Here is a 23934-nt window from a genome sequence, read left to right on the forward strand (position 1 = left end):
TTATAAGTTAGCCTCATAACCCCTTAATATGTACGTTTTTTTGCAGGATCAAATCAAATGATTTTTAGAAATGGAATATACTAAATTTACTGGCTCTGCTTTATATACTCTAATAGGTTCTCAAAGCATTATGAATCAGTCAAACATAATTTTCTTTTCATAGAACCATGACTTTATTGTCTGATCAAAATCTGATTAATAAGTGTGGTGTTAATATTAACTTCCTAAAGACTTGGCAGAATAACAGGTTTCTACGTTCCTCTTTTCTCTGCCTCTCCTTTCTTTACTATTAATGTTACCTTATCCAGTTTGCTCGGACTGTTCCAGAAACCAGGGAATTTAAAAAATATTATTTAGTACATCTATTATCTCTGCAGCTATCACTATTAAAACCTTAGGATGCAGACTGTCTAATCCCTTAAGTTTACTTCAGTATTTTTTTCTGATATTAATTCAATCATTTCCCTCATTCTTATTTTCTCCTAGGGTACTGCCCTTGTCCTGTTTGTAATTTGAGACTTCAACTTTGAATCAGATTATATTGTAAAATGTTTGTTTTACATCTCAGCCATTTCCTCAATCCCCTTTTTTTTACTCTAGGGGACCAATGGTTACTTCTCCTTTTCATGTACTTGTGAAAACTCCTGCAATCTGTTTTTACATTTTTGGCTAGTTTATTCTTGTAACCTATTCTTGTAACCTTTTTAATCAACTTTTGTTGGCACTTTGCTGGTTTCTAAAACATCTCCAGTCCTCAGACTTACTACCATTCTTTACTGTATTATAAACTTTGTCTGTTAATCTGATCATTAGTAGCCAGTAAACCACATATGGATCTTCCTTGCAGAATACTTATTTTTCACGGTTTGAGTATTTTGAATTGTTCCTTTAATGTTTACCTCCGTAGTATTTAATCTACTAACTCAATCGATCATTACTATTTCTCCCCTTATTCCTCTATAAATTTTGAAAGTACATCCTCAACCTAGAGAAAGTATTGTAGAAGATGGGTGGCACGGTGGCGCAGTGGTTAGCACTGCTGCCTCAGCGCCAGAGACCCGGGTTCAATTCCCGCCTCAGGCGACTGACTGTGTGGAGTTTGCACATTCTTCCCGTGTCTGCGTGGGTTTCCTCCGGGTGCTCCGGTTTCCTCCCACAGTCCAAAGATGTGCAGGTCAGGTGAATTGGCCATGCTAAATTCCCCGTAGTGTTAGGTAAGGGGTAAATGTAGGGGTATGGGTGGGTTGCGCTTCGGCGGGTCAGTGTGGACTTGTTGTGCCGAAGGGCCTGTTTCCATACTGTAAGTGATCTAATCTAAAAAAATGATTATACAGCCATGTCAACAACACGTGCGTAAGTGAATTATTTATATCTATTAGCTCTCTTGAAGTCAAGGGAGTGAAATTTAAGTTGACTAGTCTAGTTATAGCTACCAATGTGGAAAGTGATTATATTAAAGATTGTGGGGTAATGGATAGCATCTCTATAGACAGGTTTATCATTCATTGAAATCCAATGAATGATATATAAATTGTCAGTTCCCCAGGAAATATAATTCTGAATGATATTAATGTAATTTATCTTTTGATAAGTATTTTGCAAATGTTAATGAAACTCTATTTTGTAGTTATACTTATGCCCCCTCCCAATCTGAGTAGCATTGAATGATTCTAATTCTACCACTAGTTATGATTTAGAATTTATCTATCATTCAGGTAACAGTACTTTCAAAACCTCGAACTTGCAAACTTTAAACAGGCAAGTAAGTAACAATTATAGATACAAGCAGAACCCCAGTACAGATTCATAGTTAAATTGCAGGGATTTATAAGCCAAATACGGCCTCCAAAATTTAATGTCATCACCACTGGGCTTGGGAATTACAGTTCGGGTGACAGTATTTTCTTTGCTGTTATCAACGTAAGTGAAATTAAAGGTTTGTTTTAATAAATATCAAATAATCCTACTAATACTAATTAATTGGTTTAATAAATGTTCATGTCAGGCAATTAGTGAAAAGAAAGTCTTTATAGAAAATAAAGCACCAAGCTTCATAACTGTAGGCAACAGAGCTTTGATTAGATTCTAAATTACTATCACTGCGATTACAAAAGAGGCCTTCACTATAGGGTAGTAATGCTGAAACTTGCTGATAGTATTTCAGTATCGTTATCTTAAAAGTATACAGTCGTTCTGTTATAACACACATTTTGTCAATGCTAACTTGCTGTAAAATGATTGACCAATTGGGGATACTGTTTCTAAAGTGTGATTTTTCTATACCATAGGGTTGCACAAGAATGCATCCACTGCATTATAGAAGAACTAATAGTACAATACAAATCGGGCCAGAAGCAGTTTTATGAGACACTGAATAAGCTTTTGAGTTACACTTTCCTTAAACAATGTTATTACACCACATATTGTAATTCTGAATCATTTGACCAGGGAAGCAATTGATCCATCTTTGATCTATGTGGAATTCTTTAATCTCACTCTCACCTACCATACATTAGGCTTCACTATACCCAAGGTAGAAAGCAGAAAAATTAGCAAGGATTCTTATCCAATGTAATACATGCGTGCATGCGACAATGATGGGATTGGGTCCTAAATTAAATGCTTTCAACCGCACTTGCAAAATAGCAATCTGAAATGGGTAGAGAAAGTTGGCTGTACCTGTGGACTTCAACAATACCCCACAACTGCCTTCAGAAAAAATTAAGCAAAGGGAGGAATAAAGATAACTTGCATTTTTATTACACTTTTCAGGATAAAGATTTCAAACTCTTTAAAGCAAGCAAAAAGGATTGAGGCAGAACGCAAGCAAACCTATTAAAACATAAGGATAGTACTTTTGAACAATGCTGATAGTTGAAATAATTAACATTAAGATCAAAACAAAACAATTGTGTATGATTGGCAACAGGTCTGTGAAGGTGATTCATCTAATTACTAGAGCTGTGATGTAGTTTAGCCAAGAGGTTTAGATGTGAACCACATGATCACATCTAAATTTGAAAAACAATAAAGAATATTTTGGCAAACAGATCATAATTTTCAAACAAATAAAAGAAAACCAGGTTTAAAAAAATAACATGCTGAATCAGAAACTCCAAGGCACGATGACAGCAGAAAGAAGGTTGGACAGGTTAGAATTTGGACACGAGTTCTAGTTTGCTAGGTCTCTGCCAGTTTTTGCATGTATGGAATGAGCTGCCAGAGGCATGGTGGCTGGGACAATTACAGCATTTAAAAAAGCATCTGGACGAGTATATGAATAGGAAAGATTTAGAGAGATATGGGCCAATTGCTGGCAAATGGAACTAAATTAAGTTAGGATATCTAGTCAGCATGGACGAGTTGGACCAAAGGGTCTGTTTCCATGCTGTACATCTCTATGACTCTAATTGAAATGCATGAAAATCAGGGATCTATAATCTCCTGACCGTTGTTACTTACAAACATTGGCTGTCTTGTATTTAAAACCTCAACTTGCTCCTCAATAAATCTGGTCCATTTGGTATTCGTTTCCCATTTTGGAATGAGTAGTTTTTTTTTCTCACGTTGTCCCAGTCCTTCCTTTGCTTCATGTCATATCCTCTGGTTTCCTGAATTTAGTTCATCATAAGACTCACTCATCCTTAGCTCATTATTATGCTTATATTCCTATTACTATTTTGGAATTCTCTTTCTAAATCTCTTCACTTTGTGACCATTCTCAATCCCTTTTAAAATCCTCCTCAAAATCTAACTTGGTCAACTACAGCAAATTCGCATGCACTTTGCATTCTGCTCTCGAGTGGTAAAAGATATTGCAAATGTACAGCTGTAGATTAAGTTAGGATATCTAGTCAGCATCCACTCTCTGTTGAAATGGCGCTGCTGTTAAGGCTGCCTGCTGGAACATGCATCCCACTTTTTTGCCATCGTGGACATAGCTCTGCTTTTTCTGACAGCGATACTAGAAAAAGGTTGCTTGAGCCATTCTTTGGGACAGAAAAAAAATTGTAATGTGGTACTGAATTCTATCTCCTCTGTGGTGCTATATGCTGAAACATTAGCCTTCCCCAAGATAACTAACCCTAGGTTTGATTTGGAAGATCAAAGTTTTCTTTTCACTGTTTGTCGCTCTATATCATTTTACACAAGGGCAAAATCTTACAGAGATCTGAGTAACATGGTTTATGGCAAGATTTGTCCAGAAAGTGAAAAGAAGTTGAGAAGTCATTTATCTATGCCGAGCACACAGCAAACGGAATCAAAGCAGGTACCTATGGATATCAATTCAGTCAGTGTGGTACCAAAGGCCTGGCTGCACTGCTGCAATTTGTTCTTGGTGGAAACAAATTGCCTATATATGGGCAGGTAACAGAGATATCTCTTGTTTGTTATGGATAGCCCTTGATACCAAACCTCCCCATTTCCAGTTTGTTAGTGCGGTTCATATCTGGCAGGATTGGCTGACAGAATAAAAACTTCTTCCAGGAGAAATGTCATTCTCCTGGAAGAGAATGATAGTCTGTTGCACATTAACTACATATAAACAGGATGGCACCATTTGTGGTAAGGCACAATGCCCATTGAGATGAAGTGTCTGCAGAATGACATGAATGCAGTAAATAGATCCCTGAGCTGTTAGGAATCCTACCATCTTGGCAGAGAGTCATGCTCAATCATCCTGCTTTACTATTAGAGAGGAGATCATGAAGTTTCCCACTTTTGTAAACACAGGCTCTGTCACCTCACTGATACAGAGCAGCTTGTGAAAATGTTCACGGCCCTTAGATTAGAAGGATCTTGTAGCATAGTAATAAAGATAAAGAACAGTGCAGCTTGCAGCCATAGTGATCATCATGGCCAGTAGCATCATTGTTCTTGCTCTACTTTGTATCTTCAGGTCCACCTGAAGACATTGGTCTGGAATTTTACTTTCAAGATGAGTGTGCAGAGTCAGGAATTTTTCCAGCCCAATACAGCAGCCTCAGAGGAAAGATTTTCAGTCTGTAAGAGTGGTGGCAGGCTGGCTCAGTGGTTAGCACTGCTGCCTCACAGCGTCAGGGACCTGGGTTTGGTTCCACCCTCCAGATGCTCTGGTTTCCTTTCACAGTCCAAAAATGTTCAGGTTAAGTGGATTGGCCATGTTAAATTGCCCATGGTGTCCAGGGATGTTTAGGCTAGGTGTATTAACTATGGTAGATGCAAGGGGGTATGAGTTAGATGTTCTTCAGAGGGTTGGTGTGGTCTTGATGAGCTGAATGGTCTGCTAAAGGGTATCTATGATTTTAAGAGCAAGTGTGTGCTAGAGTAACTGCTGGTAACAGTTTGGAGTCAGCAACATGGACGTTGAATGCTGATTTGGGCAGTTGAAAAGGCTCATTTTAGCTTCTAAGGGTTTGTCTAAGTTGTGGGTGTAAAGAAAGTAAGTTAGAACCTCACTGTTCCTCATTCTCCTCTACATACTTTCCATGTCCAGCCATGCCAACTCACAGCTCGACCCATTGCCTCCACCTGCATGATCTCTCATACCAATCCTGCCCGTCCATCTCCCCATGCCAACTTAATGGCAACTCAAGGCAACACATGACACCTCTCATTCATCCCCATGACCATTTACTGCCACTGTATGAAACTAATGAAAACATATGCCAACTATAACTACCCCTGCCAAATTTCCATCTTTACCACTTAAAGTTTCATCTGGTATCTATCAAGAGTAGAGCTCAGGAGCCATCCTGAAATGAAATAAAATAAAGTTCTATATATCTATCACAAATATTACAAAAGTACTAAGTGATAAAAGTCCATTTAATATTCTTGAATTTCTTCAAACGTTTAATCTCTTATAAAAACAAACAATCATAACTCCATACAGTCATAGAGTCATACAGCACGGAAACAGACTCTTCAGTCCAACTGGTCCGCGCAGAACATAACTCCAAACTAAATGATCTCACTTGCCTGCTCCTGGCCTAGATCCCTCAAAACTTTTCCTATTCACGTACTTATCCAAAAGTCTTTTAAATGTTGTAATTGTGCTCACATCCTTCACCTCCTGAGGAAGTTCATTCCATACATGAACTACCCTCTGTAAAACATTTGTTCCTCATGTCTTTTTAAAAAATCTCTCTCCTCACCTTTAAAATGTGTCCCCTGGTCGTGAATTCCCCCTTTCTAGGGAAAAGACACATACCATTAACTCTATCTATACCTCTCATTACTTTATAAATTTCTATAACGTTGCCTCTCAACCTCCTATGCTCCAGTGAAAAAAGTTCCAGCCTATCCAGCCTTTCTTTATAATTCATGCCCAGCAACATCCCATAAATCTCTTCTGAACCCTCTCCAGCTTAATAATATCCTTCCTCTAATTGGGCGACTAGAACTGGAGGAGAAAGTGAGGTCTGCAGATGCTGGAGATCAGAGCTGGAAATGTGTTGCTGGAAAAGCGCAGCAGGTCAGGCAGCATCCAGGGAACAGGAGAATCGACGTTTCGGGCATAAGCCCTTCTTCAGGATTCCTGAAGAAGGGCTTATGCCCGAAACGTCGATTCTCCTGTTCCCTGGATGCTGCCTGACCTGCTGCACTTTTCCAGCAACACATTTCCGACTAAAACTGGACACAATATACCAGAAGAGGACCCACTAATGACCTCAACATAACTTCACTTCAAAGACAACTATTTCCTAGCAGTCAAGCAGTTATAATATAATAATGATAATCGTCAGGCATATCTTAAGACACACACTGGAAAACAGACCTTTATCTAACAAAGTGGGGTCTGTATAAAGCCAAAACTATTAAAATTACCTTGTTGGGTTTGGATTTCCCACTTGATTGGATCCTATCACATCCCTTTCCCACCATGTTCAAAACAGAATGTGTTGAAAAGCAGGATATTTAGCCAGGGTGATCTGGCTAAGGCACAGATCCATATACATCTGGGTTCTGTAATGACAGAGGGTTATTTTGAGGGCCCTCCTCCCTTTCTTTCCCATCTTGGTTGCCTGGGCAGTAACTTCCTGGTGTGGTGCAGCCCAAGAGGTAGTCCCATGGGTGACATATGATTTCTACTGACAGTGCTTTATATTCAAGAGAACTCCTTGGAAAAGTACAGCAACATTCCATTCTGACTCAAACAATATTTGACAGTCTTTCTAAACACAGTACTTTCAATTTGCTGAGGCAGCGAAATTAAAGTCATAAGAACTTAGCTGAAAATCCCACATTGATGCCCTTAAGTATTGTTAAATGGGAAGATGGGGTTCTTTTGGACAGCTGAACACATTTTCTATTTAGAATATTTAAGAGGGCATTTGAGAATCTGGCAGGTTGAGTAACAAATCAACATTAAATGCTGTGACATAATCTGCTCTCTTTGCCTGTTTTTCTTACCATGCAGCATCTCTGTGTTAGTGCCTGTTCAAGCATGGTGGTTGGTCAGGCTGTACTACAAATGGCTGAAAGTATATTGGAAATGTATTTTCAGGAGTCAAGGCACTTGTGTGGAGACAACAGAAGTGCTGCAAAGTCTGACTTTATTACTGATTAATTTAGAATGTGAAGAAGAAGATGGAGGTTCTGAAGTACTCTGCTGTGGCTATTTTTCAATCTTAACAAAACTATCTTTTGTAACTTGTTTGACATTCCTACATTTTTATTCAGTCAAATATGTTAGGTGTTCAAATTTCATGATGTAGCACTTGGCACACTGTCAATTTGTATGGCAAAGTAAAGAAAAGTCTATGAACTAAAATAATGGACCCCTTTCCACAGCCATTGGGTTTTTTGTTACTCCTAACTGCAGGCCTATGTGGGTAATTTTACATTGCGTAAACTTGAAAGTTAACAATTGATACTGTGTTGTAAACTTATTTCAATGAACAACTAGAACATAGCCATTGTCTTTGAAGAATTTAACAGAAAATTGCTTCATTTAAAAAAGATTCAGACATTATTAAATACACTCACCATTGGAATGTTTTAAGGCTGCAATTTTGGAGTTCACATTTCTTCAGAGTTCTGAATTGAAAAGGAAGTGGTATATATCAGCTAATGGGTCATTTAAATATCAATGCACAAGATTTGTTTATATTTAGCATACTTCCTAAAGACAATTATCTGTCTATTGTAAATTGTAAGCACTTCTGTTTTCTAAATACAGTAATAAATACATTACAAACCTCCACAGCGCTTGCAGTGAGAATAGTGACGAGCTCTGAAGACAAATTTTTCTCCGTCCCTAGGTGTCTCGTTGCAGGTATATATAACTCACACACTGGCAAACTTGGGCTCAAAACTAGATACTGTCCAAAATCCATTCCAAAAGATCTAATAATTTCTAGTCATTGATGTTCTCTTTCATTTATTCTTTAATGTGTTTCATTAGTGTAAAGCAAGTCCTGACAGTTTAGAATGGCAGCCAGCACGTCCTGACATTGCCTCTACACAGTCAGATCAGAATATTTACTGAAACTTCCTACACAGTAACTTGTATCCAAGAAACATGTTGAACTGTTGATTTTTATTAATCATTTGCCAAAATTAGTTTAAATTTTTCAGTTTTTTTCAACCAAAGAAGTGAACATAAGAAGTTTGACTCACCAGAAAAACTAAATATCACTAAACCGATAATTTTGCCAATGTTTGTTGTAAACAAACTATTTTTCCATTCTTGGGTGTCAATGCATTTTGTTTCATGTTTCCGCCCACTTCAGTGTATCTTTCACTACTCAAAGAGTCTTTACACCTGAACTGATCACAAATTCCAACGGCTATAGAACAGTTTGTTCCAAAATTTTTGCAACATAATTAATGATTGTTTTGACCAATTTAAAAACAGTTCTCAACCTAATTGCAGAAGTAACTACATCACAAATACCAATGTTTCTGGATGGAAAAGGAAATAATATTTTGAGTATTCATCCATGATTTTTAGTTACTATTAATTTCAAAGCTATATTTTAGATGCTAAATTGAATATTTATCAAAAATTGCACTACGATAACAAAGCTTTCAAACACTTACCACAAACATATTTTTTTGTGATGCCCTGAAAGACAAGTGGCATGTAAAACAGAACAACAATTTCCTATCTTTAATAGACCTGTGAGTCCATTAAAATTGCTGTGTCCTTTTGTTGGTCAAACATCACTAAATGAGTTGTAGAAAGAGGGTGGAGAAATATTCAACCAGGTTGGTCACAGTGGGACAGGAACTGATCTTTCTAAGAATCATCAAACTCAAGTCATTATTTGCATTTAGTTCATGCTCAGACATTTATTTGACATTTTAAAAAATTATTTCATGAGATGTAGATGTTGTCAAATAAGCCAGAATGTATTGAACATCTTTGCTTGCCTCAGAGAAGGTAATGGCGAGCTCCTCCTTTAACTGGGGAAGTAGGGACACCCACAATGCTGTTAGGAAGGAGGTTCAAGGACTTTGACCCATAGCCAGTGGAGAAACAGTGAAATCGTTTCAAGTCAAGATGATATATGATTTGGAGGAGAACTTGCAAATCGTGGTATTTCCATTGACCAAGTTGCCCTTATCCTTCTAGATGGTATACATTGTGAATTTAGAAGGTGCTGTTGGAAGAGTATTTTACTGCAGTGCATTGTAGAATCATTGAATTTTATGGTACATAAAGAGGCCATTCGACATATTGTGTCTGTACCAACTCCCAAAATAGCTACCCAGCTAGGCCCATTCTCCAGTCTGATCTCTGTAGCCTTGTAAATTCATCACTTTGAAATGTATATCCAACTCTCTTTTGAAACCTCCTACAGAACCTGCCTTCACCATTCTCCCAAGCCGTGCATTCCAAATCTAAAAATCTCTGAGTAAACAAGTTTCTCCTCATCTTACTCCTAGTACTCTTGCTGACAATCTTGGAGTTGTGACCCCTAATTACTGACATACCAACTGGTTGAAACAGAGTATCCTTCTTTACCCTGCCAAAATTGTTCATAATTTTGAATACCTCAATAAGCTCACCTCTTAATCTCTGCTCCGAGAATAAACCCAGTTTTCTCTAATCTTTAATTGTGTCTAAAATCCCTCATTCCTGGTCTCATTCCAGTAAATCTCCATTGCACTCTCTCCAGGGCTTTAAAACCTTTCCTTAAAGAAGGCTTAGTCTTACATTTTTTTGACTAAGTGACAGTTGTACTGAGTTACTTTGGTGGATATCTTTCCACTAAGTCTAGTGAGATTTCTCAAGATTTGGAGATGCCGGTGTTGGACTGGGGTGTACAAAGTTAAAAATCACACAACACCAGGTTATAGTCCAACAGGTTTAATTGGAAGCACTAGCTTTCTCAATGTATTTTAACAAACTCTTTTCACTAACTATGCACTCTATCCCTGTGGTGACCTCCCACTCCCACCTCCCCCTCCGCCATCTTTTCCTGGCCCCACATCCTGTTCTCAGAACAACTTCCTACTGAGTGGTTATTAGCAGAAAGACTGGTATTACTGGCACCTGCTCCAAATGAAAAACTGATACCCTCAGCCAAGTGTTGGTAATCTGTCTGTGCTACTTACTGGCAACATAATGGCACAATAGCCACAGAGCCACGCTGCTCCTGGCACACAGCCAGCATGGCTGACACGCCCTTGCACGTATAATCACATTCTCTCACTGTTTAACTACCATGCCACACAGTCCGTAGCTATGTTTCATCTAAACACCCTCTCTAAGTCACGACTACCCTGTCCCCAGTATCTACTGTACACCTATATCTTGTCACTGTCCAGTGGGGAATATCACATACAAACAATCAGACAACTGCAAAGACGAGCTTTTATTTACAACCAACAAAAGTGCATGCAAGCAAAATGAGTAAAGGCTGCAGCTTGCCCCACAAAGCAAATCAAATGCGGTTATCAAGACCAATGACAATTCCTTACTCTGCGATGGTCTGCTGCATTCAGCTGTCACCTACTGGAAGTGGGTGTCAGTGAGATCTTGTCTGCCTTGTGATGTTCAGCTAAGCTCTGTCAAGTACAAGGCCAACTTCCTCCTCTCCAATGTCCTCCTTTTCCTCCTCAAAAAACTGCTTACATTCTCCAGTTCCTTAGCATCATCCCATTGCCTCCTCTAATTGTGCAGAGCATAGCATGATAGCATGCCATGATGATGTGGGACACCTTGTTTGGATTATATTGAAGGCAGTATACCCCCCCCCTCGCCAAAAAAAACCCAGTCCAAGAAGCAGAACCACACCTTCAGCAGCCACTGTAGGCTTGGTTGAAGCATAGACAGCATTGTATCTGCATTCTGTACCAGCTGTCATGAGCCATGGGCTTAGTTGTGGGAAAAGATCTGTTAACCCACGATAGGCTCACAAAAACAAAATTGGCTAAATTGTACCAAAAACACCCAGAATTCCTAAGCAGGCTCACAAGGCAAATCAGACAGCCCACACAGACAAGAGAATACACTTTAACCTCATTAACAAAAACAGCACCACAGGTATCTCAAAGCCCCAACGGCAGTTTCACAACCCAGCAATACCAAAGCCACACAAAGAGCAGGTCAGACAGAGAGGCACCAGCAAGGACATGCTCCAGGAACAGGACAATGGAAGCACCTAACCACTTCAGAGGAGACATTAACGCCCATCTGTGAAGAGGAATGGAATCATCGATACTGTCAGGATGTTGCATTTTGTGAAGGAACAGGCCATTCATCCGATAATTGTTTTCTAATTAGCATCCTTGTAACTAGATTACTCCATTTCCAGATACATTGTAGTTTCCCATTTCTTATTCAGTCTTATTGTGCAGCATTACTATAAAATTGATCTCATCCTCACCTCTGGGAAGAAAAGTCTGATCTACCTGTACACTCTGTCAGTTCTGTGTCAGTCTAGTCAATTTCTCTTCCAGCGATATTGCTTGCAATAAACTGTTTGTCATTTTCACTTCGAGCTGTGTTTTGTGATCTCTAACCTATAGAGCAAATTTCTCCGACATTAGAGGTTAGCCCTTGTTCACCTGTAGCTAGCCTTCTAAGGTGCCTGGACTCTCAAATACAGTGGGAACTCAAGAGTGCTCCAGGATGTAGGAATCATAGCAGCTGACATGGTAGTGGACATATGCCTCCAGGAAGCGGTAACAGTGATCCCAGGTCATCTGCACTTTAATCGAATGGAACTCCTTCCTGTTGATAAATTCTGCTGCAGTGTGATACAGCCCTGTCAGTGTCATGTGTGTGTGTGTGTAGTCCATGGCATCCTGCATCAGGGAGAAGTTAGGTGTATTTCCAAATCTAACTCTCCAGACTGCAGCACTGACCTCGTCACTGGAAAATTAAATGGACCAGTGTGGTCTTGTACAGGTGGCATCAGTCACTGACCTGATGTATTCATGAGTGCATGACTGAGAGATCCCATACAGGTTATGCATCATTCCCTGGAAGGAGCCAGTCATCCAGAGGTTCAGAATAAACTATTACCTTCAGAAGATTGTCTCCCACTGCTACAGCCCTCTGGTCACACTCTTGTATCTGGAATAGTTTTGTTGCAATGTCCCAGGACATACAGAGCCACTGTTATCACTTTGTCTTGCTCAGCCCTAGGAAATGGAGAAAAGGCTGAAAGGTACTGGTCCTCCAATGGACCTCAGATATACTGAGGAGCCCTGCAGCTATGTCCTCTTCCTGACCTGAGTTGTCCTTAGCCTCCATGTTGGCCTGCCCCTTGGCTTGCCATCAGCTCTCATTCTCCAGCACCCATTTTCCCTTCTTTGGAAGGCAGCCACATTAACCAATATCCCACCAGCAACTGGGCACAAGACTATTGCTAGAAATGACCTATATTGGGAACATAGGGAGCAAAACTGCTTCTTAAGTCTCAGAACAGTCAGAGCTGGCATAGCCTTCAGTTGAGGGTTGAGCACTTCCATATTGTGAGACATGGAGCACCTCATAGTAGTGGCCATATCTCTGTCATTCATTCAGCGCCAGTGTCAGCATATGCACTAACTTGGTGAAGGCTGCATTACCAGACCTTTGCATCAAAAAGGGAATGCCTACACTCATCTGACCCTCTTCCCACCTCAGACCCATATGAATCATTCAACTTCCCATTGCAGTCAGTATGGATCATGTAAAATCTGTATGACAGATGATGATGAAGTGACAGTCTCTGCCTCCCACAGCATCTTTGGAAGTTGCACAAATGACAGGTTGTCCTTGGGTAGCTTTCCCCTCCTGTTAAGTCATTGTCATCTCAATGATGCAGAAGTTAGCACCAATGTACAAAATTTCAAGGATCAATGATGCAGTGCAAATCACCTCTGACCAGCATTTGAATTCTAAGCACATTCACTCTGCACGTATTTTAAATGAGTGACCTAATGAATGCAAGTGATATGTGGTTGGAGTTTGCAATGTCTGCTTCATGCATTTTCCCCATCTGTCCCACCCTGGCCTTCAAGTCCCCTTGAACATCACACTACCCTAAGAGACCATTTCTACTCATTCCTTGCATGTGGGGATCCGTCACGTGGAACTTTGTTTCCAACTGTCCTTCCTAATTGTTGACTGCTGACATTATACCTTCATGATGCCCACACTGGTCCTGTCTATTACCCTGTGGTGGCCACGCTAGTGGTCTCTGCCAATACAGCCTCTACCCACAGCCAATCATGCCCTTTTATTGCTGTACCGCTATCCTACAGGAACCTTGAGATACACCCATCACAGTACTTGTCTCCACTGCTACACATAACTCCACCCAGCCTTGACTCCCCATCACTTATACATTGATCCCACTGCCGTCCCTTTAGGCCCCCCTGTATTCTCCTCTACAACCAACACATGGATCACTAGGACGATATAGGCTCGAGACCTCAGACTGGCTTTGACAGGCATTTTCTAGTTATGATTGATCAGACCCTAACCAGTGTTGTTGTTGTTTGTTATTTGATGCTACACCATTTCGATGACTGCTTGTGCTGGCCCCAGAGGACTGAATATTGATCACTCCCTGAGCTGTATTTCAAACTGTCCCTCGATTGTGCCCGACATCTCACTTTGTGTGTACTGAGCCTGTGACTAATGATACAGGGACCCCCAATCTACAGTGACATCACCTGACTGAAGAGAGGTCTAATCCGCACCCAATTTCTGATGTGGACATTTGATTTAATAAATGTGCTGTGTATTTGTTGTGCAGGCAGATGACACATGCTGTACATGTTAAATTGATATCTCAGTGTGTCATTCAGACGTACATGCCCTCATCAACAGATGGATCCCTACTGACAAACATGACAGGCAAGTTTTATTGTGTGTCTGTGCAATAGAGCAGAACTGGTTACCTTTGGCTCTGGCTGAAACACCAATGCATTAACAAACATGGCAAGGCAAGACAACACATAGATATTGGGAGCATGCAAGTAGGTGCTAAGTGGATGAGTGCCAAGAGAACAAATGAGAAGCCCTGAGATACAAGCTGCTCCAATCTTTGAGCTGAGTGCCTGCCCCCATGCACAAAGTATCCATGCAGCAACCTTTCAATGCTACTTACTGATGCTCCCTGCAATCCTCATTTGTGCTTCCTAAGCATCCTGCAAATGGATCAGAGGGTTGCCATGATAATCCTAAGGGTTTGGCAAATTTCTGATGCAGTGTGTTGCTCCCAGTGTTGAGATAGGCCTTGACTAGATTCTCATGAAATTCTCAATGTAGCCCATGTCGTCTGGTCCACGATAAGATTCTGCCTATTATTTCTAACTTTTGAAATAAGAAATAGTGATGCAACCACTCTTATAGACACACCTCTTTGTTGCAATCTGAGTTAGTTGAAGGCAGAGGAAGAGAACAACCACAAATCTTCTCAATAGCTGTTACAGTAAATCCTCTGTGGCTGTAATGAACCACTGACAGCTGTTTACTACGGAATTAAAATCTCCTCGTCCCTCCCTCAGACAAGTATTGCATTCCATCTGAACTGAAAAAAAACCACAAAGCAAAACAAACACTTCCTCCTAACTCGGCATTGTCATTCTTTATACCTCCATTTACTTCCTCTGTTCCTTCACTTACTGCTCAGGGCTGTGGTGTGACTCTCTTACTAGCTCCCTCCAAAAGGGGAGTTGCCAAGTGTGTGATTGTGATCTTATTATCATCCCAACATAATAGCACAGCATGAGGATATTTACACCAGTGGCCAGGCACATTCAGGTAATCTAGAATAGCAGAGATCTTCAGAAGTTTTCTTCTGGTTGGATAATATTGTATAGCATTTCCAATTATTCAGAGTACATACAAAAAGACTGCAGAAATTGATTATGTCTCTCTAATTCTGGAATGGGGCTTTTACCAAAACTGTCTCTTCAATCTGCTGTTTTTAACTCTCCATGGGTAGCAAAAGCTCCTGTCCTGCATTTGCACAATGTTCACCAATGACATTTCAATAAAGGCCTTCAGGAAGTATGCATGTACATAATGGTACCACCTGCCAGAGGGTACTTGTGCCAGGTATGTTCAGTACATCGTGCCTCTCAATAGTCTCCAGCCAAGAGAAATTATGACATTGTTCCTCAGCACATTATTTACCCGTGTCTTAAACAGCTGCAGAATATAAGGCAGCTTATTCTATGTTCATTAAAGTTATCAACAGTATAAAGCTATAATCCAGTAAATAGGTTAGGGCCTCCTGTGATATAGTTGTAGTGTCCCTACCTCTAAGACAGGAGAGCTGTGTTCAAGTCCCATCTGAGGTGAGTAATAATGTCTCTGAATAGAAAATATCTACAGATGTACTCCAGGCATGCTACATTCTAGAATTTTTATAAAGAAGTTTGTGGTTCAGATCATAGGAAAGCATAAAGTTTTCTTTGAATCTGGTTCTGGTCACTGAGAATGAAATTTATCTGGGGAACATAAACTATAATACAATAGTCCAAATTATGATATTGAGCTGGTTAAATTCCAGAATTGAGAGTGCAGTGCTGAAAAAGCACAGCAGGTTAGGCAGCATCCGAGGAGCAGGAGAATCGATGTTTCAGGCATAAGCTCTTCAGGGATGAGGTTTTCATTGATGAAGGGCTTATGCCTGAAACATTGATTCTCCTGCTCCTCAGATGCAGCCTGACCTGCTGTGCTTTTCCAGTACCACACTCTGATCTCCAGCATATGCAGGCCTAACTACCTCCTCGTTAAATTCCAGCTTCAATTTTAAGGCTTTGATGTCACCAAGCTGCACCTAAATTCCTTTGTAAGTAGCATGTGTTTCCATGCAGCCTACATCAAGCAAAGAGGAAACGATTCAATAGAATTTCTCAGGGATTTGGAGACTTTAACATGATTATGGGTTTCTTGTCTCACATATTGATTTTAATACTTCATCCGCTGCTCTGGCTTCCATATATCCAAACCCAAATTAAACTAGCTTTATATTGGCATTTATTTAGTTGCTACATCCCACACAACTTAATCAGCAGGACCATTTTCATTTAGAGTTTCAAAGTAATGACAAAATTGTTTTAGTTTGTCTCCTTTTCCAACTTTCACCCAGGATATTACATGGAAATGTTATCATATGTAACTGCCAAGTAATTGAGATTGAGTTTTAATCTGGATTCAATACCAACAACTTGCAACTATTTATTTGACATCTTCTTACATCTTGTTTCATCATTGGTTGTTGGTGAATTGTAACAAAGGTGTAGAGCTATGAGCAGAGAGCAAGGCTGTGGGGTGGCTTCAGAATTCCCCAAGTGTAGACACTGATATTTCAAGTTGAATGGCCTTCACCAGAAATGTGCATGGTTCTATGATTACTGTGTACATATCCATGGAGTTATCACAATCATCATGGTGAAGTCTAGCACTTAAGTATCTTTTATAAATGTGTTTCTGAATCCACAACCAGATTCACCAGCTGAAGAAGTAAAGTTACCACTGTACAGTGCTGTCTGAATCCCTGAGATGAATATATCTGAATTGATGCTAGAGAGGCATAAAATAAGTGAGTGCATATGCTGTAAAATGTGGAGAAAGTGAGGACTGCAGATGCTGGAGATCAGAGTTAAAGAATGTGGTGCTGGAAAAGCACAGCCAGTCAGGCAGCATCCGAGGAACAGGAGACTTGATGTTTCGATCATGAATCCTGATGGAAAGCTTAAGTTTGAAACGTTGACTCTCCTGTTCCTTGGATGCTGCCTGACCGACTGTGCTTTTCCAGCACCACATTCTTTGACTATGCTTAAAATGTTCAAACGTAGAATGGCAATAGGCCTTGTATTTTTCTTGATCTAACCATTAAGTGTGGAAGCTGCATGTCTCATCGCAGAAGTCTTCACTCCTGGCAGGGAACGGCGCTTTCACTTTGTCAGGATTTGTCAGGTTTCCCAATTAAGTGCGTTAGACTAATATCGTAGAATTCACTTGCTGTTCATATTCACTTTCTTTCTTGTTTCATCTATCTTCTCCAGAAATCGAAAGTGAGAAGTTTCAGTGTTTAAGATGAGTTGGAGTAACCTAGCATCAGTATGTGCTGACATGTACACGAGTCATGTGATAGGGTTCAAGGCGTTTTCTTTTAGGTACTGCTTAAGACTTTCTTGAGGACTATTTCTGTTTCACAAGGGCTTGTTTTTCATTCTCACTAACTCCTTTATTAGGTGATGCAGTTAAGTGTTAACATTTTCAGTATTTGTTTGACATATTTGGGGGTATTTGGATTCACACAAAAGCAAAGTCTGAAGAATTAAACAATATCCTCAATAATCATCATTGCTCCCTTAAACACAAAGACAGCACAAATAAATATAGATTAATGTCAAGACACCACTTTATTTAAATTGGCATAACATAGGAAAGTTAATTTAGCAATAAATTTTTCAAAATTAAACTGACACATGTCAAAACTGAAAAAGCCATTATGAATAAACATGCTTTCCACAGATTTGGGATTCATTTGCATATTTGTCTTTGACACAGTCATAGTGACTGTATTTCAAACAATTTACAATATATGAGATGCACTGAGATGTGATAATGCATATCCATATATATTTTATGAAATAAAACTGTATTAAATGACCCAATTGCCAGTATTCATTATAGTATGTTCAGACAATACACTACTTTGTTGAAAGGTTTAAATTGATCTCTCCACTTTTCAACTGAACTGGCTGTTCTTCCTGCTTTACTCTCCTCCCCTTTCTGACCCTGTCTCCCTATCTTTGCTGTCCCTCTTCCCTCTTTTGTTCTGTTTTTTTTCTTCACCCCCCAGATATGCCAGCCTCAACTCCTATGCACACTGTGACCTGTTACCTCAGGCCTCAGAGCTCCCACTTTATTTGGCTGCTTGTTCTAGCGTCACTTACTCCAGACTCTTTTACACTGTTCTCACTTGCTCTGATCCTACTTGCTCTACCTTCACTTGCTTTGGCCTCCTTAGTCAAATTCACCTCTTTGTTTTTCATACATTCCGAAATATTTATCCCCTTTCATTTTAAAGGTTTTTATGTTTTTGGCTATGATCACGTTCTACTTGTATTCAGTAACTTTGCATACTTTACTAGTTTAAAAGCACTATATAAACATAAATTGTGGTTACCGTGGCATAAAGAAAAATCTACTGAAGTTTCTTTTTGTTGATAATCTTAGATGTACTTACATTTCACCAAGTGCTCTGAGAAATATGATTGACGCTTCCGAAGAGGAAACACATGTAAAATAATTTCAAGTAAGCAGCTGCAAAATTTTAATGTTGAACTCAAATTAACATACAATCTAGTTTACATGGCAGTTACAGATATGTGATAACGTTTCCAAGCAACGTTCTGGTATCTCTTACAGATTTCTCCAAGGAATTAGCATCCAATAAAGATTCATGCACATTCTTGGACTCCCTAGACTCATCCAATTTATTCTCATCTGAGGAGGGGTGGTACTCCTCCCCCTCATCCAGCTTCAGTAGTTCTCTGCATTGCTTGGTGATGTTGTGTGGTGCACAGAAGACCGTGACTATTTGTAATACCCTTGGTGATGCACAATGCAGATCATCTTCAGAATGATCGAGGCAGCAGAGGCACATTAATCAGAAAGCCAGTGGTCTGGATGCAAATATGGCTCAGTTGGATGTTTGAGCTACATTATGCCAATATTCCACTGTGCTGGGGGAATCACTCCGAATGTCATTTGCAAGGTCAGTGCAGAATAGCTCTTGTCACTCAAGATCCACCCGTCAACCTGCACCTTATGATTTGTGCAAAACTGGTGTGTCATGAGAGCTTCCTGGGGAATGAGCACAGAAATGTATGATTCTTTGCCTGTGAGTACAGACATGCCATGTGTTAAAAGGGGGCAAGTTGGTTCCTAGCAGCTCTATGAGTGTAGCTGATGACCCATTGCACTTTAGAGAAATGAATGATGGTACTGAAACCTAATCCTCTTGCCATCTGGCTGTCCTCATCAATGGATTAATTGATGAATTCATAACATGACAGAAGAGGATGTTGGTCACCTATTTTAAACACCTATGTTTGGCAGACTGAAAAATTATGTATGTTGCCTGTGGAGCCTTGAGACAATGACTGATGAAAAATCTGAGCATTGCAGTCACCTTGAGGACCATTGGCATCATTCCTGGCATTATTCCCTTTTCTGATAAACCCTTATGTATATGTAATACTGCTCTTGCTGTCTCCTTCTTAACTTGGATTCAATTCATCTATACCAGGAATTTTATCATCCTGACATTTTAAACTATCCCTTCCTTTTCAATTACTTCATCTTATTATATCTTAAATGTCTTTCTACCATTTTTGATCTCTTCTTTTAAAGTCATGTCAACCACATTACTGTCATTAATAAATATTGAACAATGTAAATACTTAGTATACTTACTATTTTGCTGCCATTACCTTTGTGATTATGAATATACTTTAGTGGCCCTAAGACCCTCTTAGGTATACCCAGCTTCAAGGGCATAATTTTAAAGTGAGAGGAGAAAGATTTTTAAATTCGATTTGTGGGATGTGGGCATCGCTGGCTGGCCAGCATTTATTGCCCATCCTTGAGAAGGTGGTGGTGAGCTGCCTTTGTGAACTGCTGCAGTTCATCTGCTGTGGGTTGACCCACAATATCCTGAGGGAGGGAATTCCAGGATTTTGTCCCAGTGAATGTGAAGGAACAGTGATATATTTCCAAGTCAAGATGGTGACTGACTTGGAGGAGAGCTTGCAGCTGGTGGTGTTCCCGTATATCTGCTGCCCTTGTCCTTCCAGATGGAAGTGGTTCTGGGTTTGGAAGGTGAAGTATGAGGATCTTTGGTGAATTTCTGCAATGCTTCTTGTAGATAGTACACACTGCTGTTACTGAGAGTCTGTGTGGGAGAAAGTGGATGCTTGTGGGTATACTGCCAATCAACTAGGTTGCTTTGTCCTGAATAGTGTCAAGCTTCTTGAGTGTTATTGGGGCTGCACCTATCAAGCAAGTAGAGAGCATTCCATCACACTCCTGACTTGTGCCTTGAAGATGATGGACAGGCTTTGAGGAGTCAGGAAATCAGTTACTTGCTGCAGTAGCCACTGTGTTTATGTATTGGATGCATTTGAATTTCTGGTCAATGATAACCCCCAGTGGGGTAGTCAGTGATGGTAACATTTTTGAATGCAAAGGGATAGTGGTTAGATTGTCTTTTATTGGTTGTGGTCATAGCCTGGCATTTGCATGGGGCAAATGTTACTTGCCACTTGTCAGCCTATGCCTGGATATTGTCTAGACCTTGTTGCCTTTGGACATGAACTGCTTCAGTATCTGAGGAATTGAACATTGTGCAATCATTGGCAAACATCCCCATTTCTAACCTTATGACAGAAGGAAGGTCATTGATGAAGCAGCTGAAGATGGTTGGGCCGAGGACACTACCTTGAGGAACTCAGGGACCTGAGGGGTGACTTTTTCACATGCATATATGGAATGAGCTGCCACTGGAAGTGGCAGATGCAGGCACAATTACAACATTTAAAAGAAATTTGGATAGATACATGCATAGCTGAAAATGTGTTGCTGGAAAAGCGCAGCAGGTCAGGCAGCATCCAAGGAACAGGAGAATTGACATTTCGGGCATAAGCCCTTCTTCAGGAATGAGGAAAGTGTGTCCAGCAGGCTAAGATAAAAGGTAGGGAGGAGGGACTTGGGGGAGGGGCTTTGGAAATGCGATAGGTGGAGGGAGGTCAAGGTGAGGGTGATAGGCTGGAGTGGGGTGGGGGCCAACCAACCCAACCACCCCGTAGCCCAACACTTTAACTCCCCCTCCCACTCCACCAAGGACATGCAGGTCCTTGGACTCCTCCATCGCCAGACCATGGCAACACGACGGTTGGAGGAAGAGTGCCTCATCTTCTGCCTGGGAACCCTCCAACCACAAGGGATGAACTTGGATTTCTCCAGTTTCCTCATTTCCCCTCCCCCCACCTTGTCTCAGTCAAATCCCTCGAACTCAGCACCGCCTTCCTAACCTGCAATCATCTTCCTGACCTCTCCGCCCCCACCCCACTCCGGCCTATCACCCTCACCTTGACCTCCCTCCACCTATCGCATTTCCAAAGCCCCTCCCCCAAGTCCCTCCTCCCTACCTTTTATCTTAGCCTGCTGGACACACTTTCCTCATTCCTGAAGAAGGGCTTATGCCCAAAACGTCGATTCTCCTGTTCCTTGAATGCTGCCTGACCTGCTGCGCTTTTCCAGCAACACATTTTCAGCTCTGATCTCCAGCTTCTGCAGCCCTCACTTTCTTTCATAGATACATGCATAGGAAAGGTTTAGAGGGATATGGGCCAAAAACAGGCAAATGGGACTAGTTTAGCTTGGGAAAACTGGTCGGTGTCGATGAGTTAGACTGAAAGGTATATGACTCTAATACGCTATAACAGGGTACTGGGTCTGAGGCCATGTCTAATACTGTAGCTAATGTCCCTGATGTTTTCGACATTTTAGAGATTTGTTATCTACCAGTGAAAATCAAAAAGCTTTGTCCTTTGTACAAATCAAGGAAACTAGCTGATGCTCAACCTAACATTTAATGCTGTAACTAAAATCTTGTTTCCCTTTCCTGCATTGTTTGGTTCCAAAGTGACAAAATAAAATTTATAAAGGAAGATAACTTGCTCTTGTGTAGCCCTTTCAGTAAACATTGCCCCAATCTGTGGAGAAGGCTTGAGGGTTGCTTAATGGCAATAAAGATAATAGTGAAGTGTTAAATAAAAGACAGTTTGCAAATCAACAAACTCTGAAATCTATAAGACAATAATCTGTTCAAAGAAGGAGACAATAATTTGTCTAGTTTGTAAAGTTGGAAAGTTGTAATTAAATTACATATTTCTGTTATGTGCATGTTTACAATCCTGTCCATAGAGAAAGACATTTTAACTCAACAATTTAAAGTATCTGATAGCAGAATTTTTGAAAACTAAAGCTAAAACAAAACTTGTCACCTGGTAGATTAGGCAAAGCAAAACAATATTAGAAAGGGCAGGTGTATATCATGTTCTCTGAATCTGTATATTTGCATTAATGCTTGCGGCATTTTAGCTTTCAGTTTAGTTGGTATTTCCAATTATGACATTGTTTTGAGTCTGCACATGCATTTCTTGAAACATAAATTTCAATAAACAGTGATTCCGCCTCAACAAGTATCTCATTGTGACATAAGTTTATAAACAGTATTTTGTTAATAAACTGAACACAGGTAAGTCTCTTAAAGCTTATGAATATAATTTTAAAATGTTACCTTAGTACTGGATCTTGGTGACAAGTGCCACAATGCTTGGAGTCCAACCTCGCAGTTCAGACGTGATGCAGATCTGCAGCAATGCAAGATAGCATAGTCTAAATTCACCATTTCTACCGTTACCACTTCCTGTAACAAGCACATTAACTTCGTCTTTCAGCTCGCATCATAAATGAAAGAAAATGTGTACTTAGTCACATGATCAACTAAATTTGGGTGTTTATTTGCTCAGGATGTAGTGAACCATGATGAGAGAGGTTTTACTTTTCAAGGCATTAGATCACAGATCCCCTCTGAACACAAAACAAGCTATAAAACATGCTTGTGCTTCAGATAAAGGATAAATTCATTACAAATTAAGCACAACTTAAATGTATTTCAATAAGTAGACTACATGGTTGATTCAGCTTTAGTTCACCTCAATCATTTAGATCAAGTTTCAATGATTTTGAAAATTAGACTGGAGTGCACATCTACAGAATGCCAAATTGAATAGGATTTTAAATTTTTTTTTTACATGACGTTCAAGAGCCTTATCACAGTTATATAAATTAAACTCTTTGCAAATAAAACTTCCAAATATTCCTTTCCATCTGCTCACTAACTGCAATTCCCACGGGTGCTCACAAAGTACAAGCACCGCTGGGATTTGCTGATCTGGCTATTGGGAATTCCCTTCTTCAAGATGTTTTGATTATTTGGTGTTGTAACTATTTCTTTGTCTTTTTCTTTTGCTTTATGCTTTAAATTTGTCATAAATAATTTACTGCTGATGGTAATGTTTTCTAATTTTACTGCAAGACCAATAATCTTCAAATGTTCTCTGTGATAATCTTTCTGACAGCTCCTATATCACAGAAAGAGAGCAGATGTTTGGCTTGGCAATTCCTTTGGCTATTTCCTTAGTAGTTCTTGCACTGGGAGAGGAAGAGAAATAGATACAATTCAGGATACATTTGGTATCCATTTATCACAGCAACATTGTGTTTTTGAGTTAGACACACTTACCTGTTGTTATGTAACACTGGATTTATAGGCTGATAGCAGGTTTTTGAACCACTTATCATTGGGGTAGATATTTCAGAATTGTAATTCTGCAGAAAACCAAGCAATATTAACCTTATCGTTCTCAGGAAACTATGTGAAACTCTACTGTTTATTGCTGAGCTCCTCT

The 23934-nt window shown here is 40.0% G+C and overlaps 1 protein-coding gene across 2 annotated transcripts in view; it reads right to left on the reverse strand.

Moving 5' to 3' along the window:
* Positions 1 to 23934, reverse strand: part of simc1 (SUMO interacting motifs containing 1) — a 96633-nt gene that overhangs the window by 66988 nt on the left and 5711 nt on the right. The window contains exons 2-3 of one of the 2 annotated variants that reach the window (XM_087995384.1): positions 22761 to 22833; positions 7972 to 8022 (exon numbers count right to left, since the gene is read on the reverse strand). In XM_087995384.1, coding sequence (XP_087851510.1) covers positions 7972 to 7974 — 3 coding nt within the window. In that variant the 5' untranslated portion in view covers positions 7975 to 8022; positions 22761 to 22833. Of the gene's footprint in view, positions 1 to 7971; positions 8023 to 22760; positions 22868 to 23934 lie in introns of those variants that run through there. The other variant, XM_043703757.2, reaches the window with a different exon arrangement.

Source organism: Chiloscyllium plagiosum, unplaced genomic scaffold, assembly GCF_037043375.1.
Source record: "Chiloscyllium plagiosum isolate Xiang-an unplaced genomic scaffold, Cpla_swu_hap1 HiC_scaffold_16, whole genome shotgun sequence".
NCBI lineage: Eukaryota > Metazoa > Chordata > Chondrichthyes > Orectolobiformes > Hemiscylliidae > Chiloscyllium > Chiloscyllium plagiosum.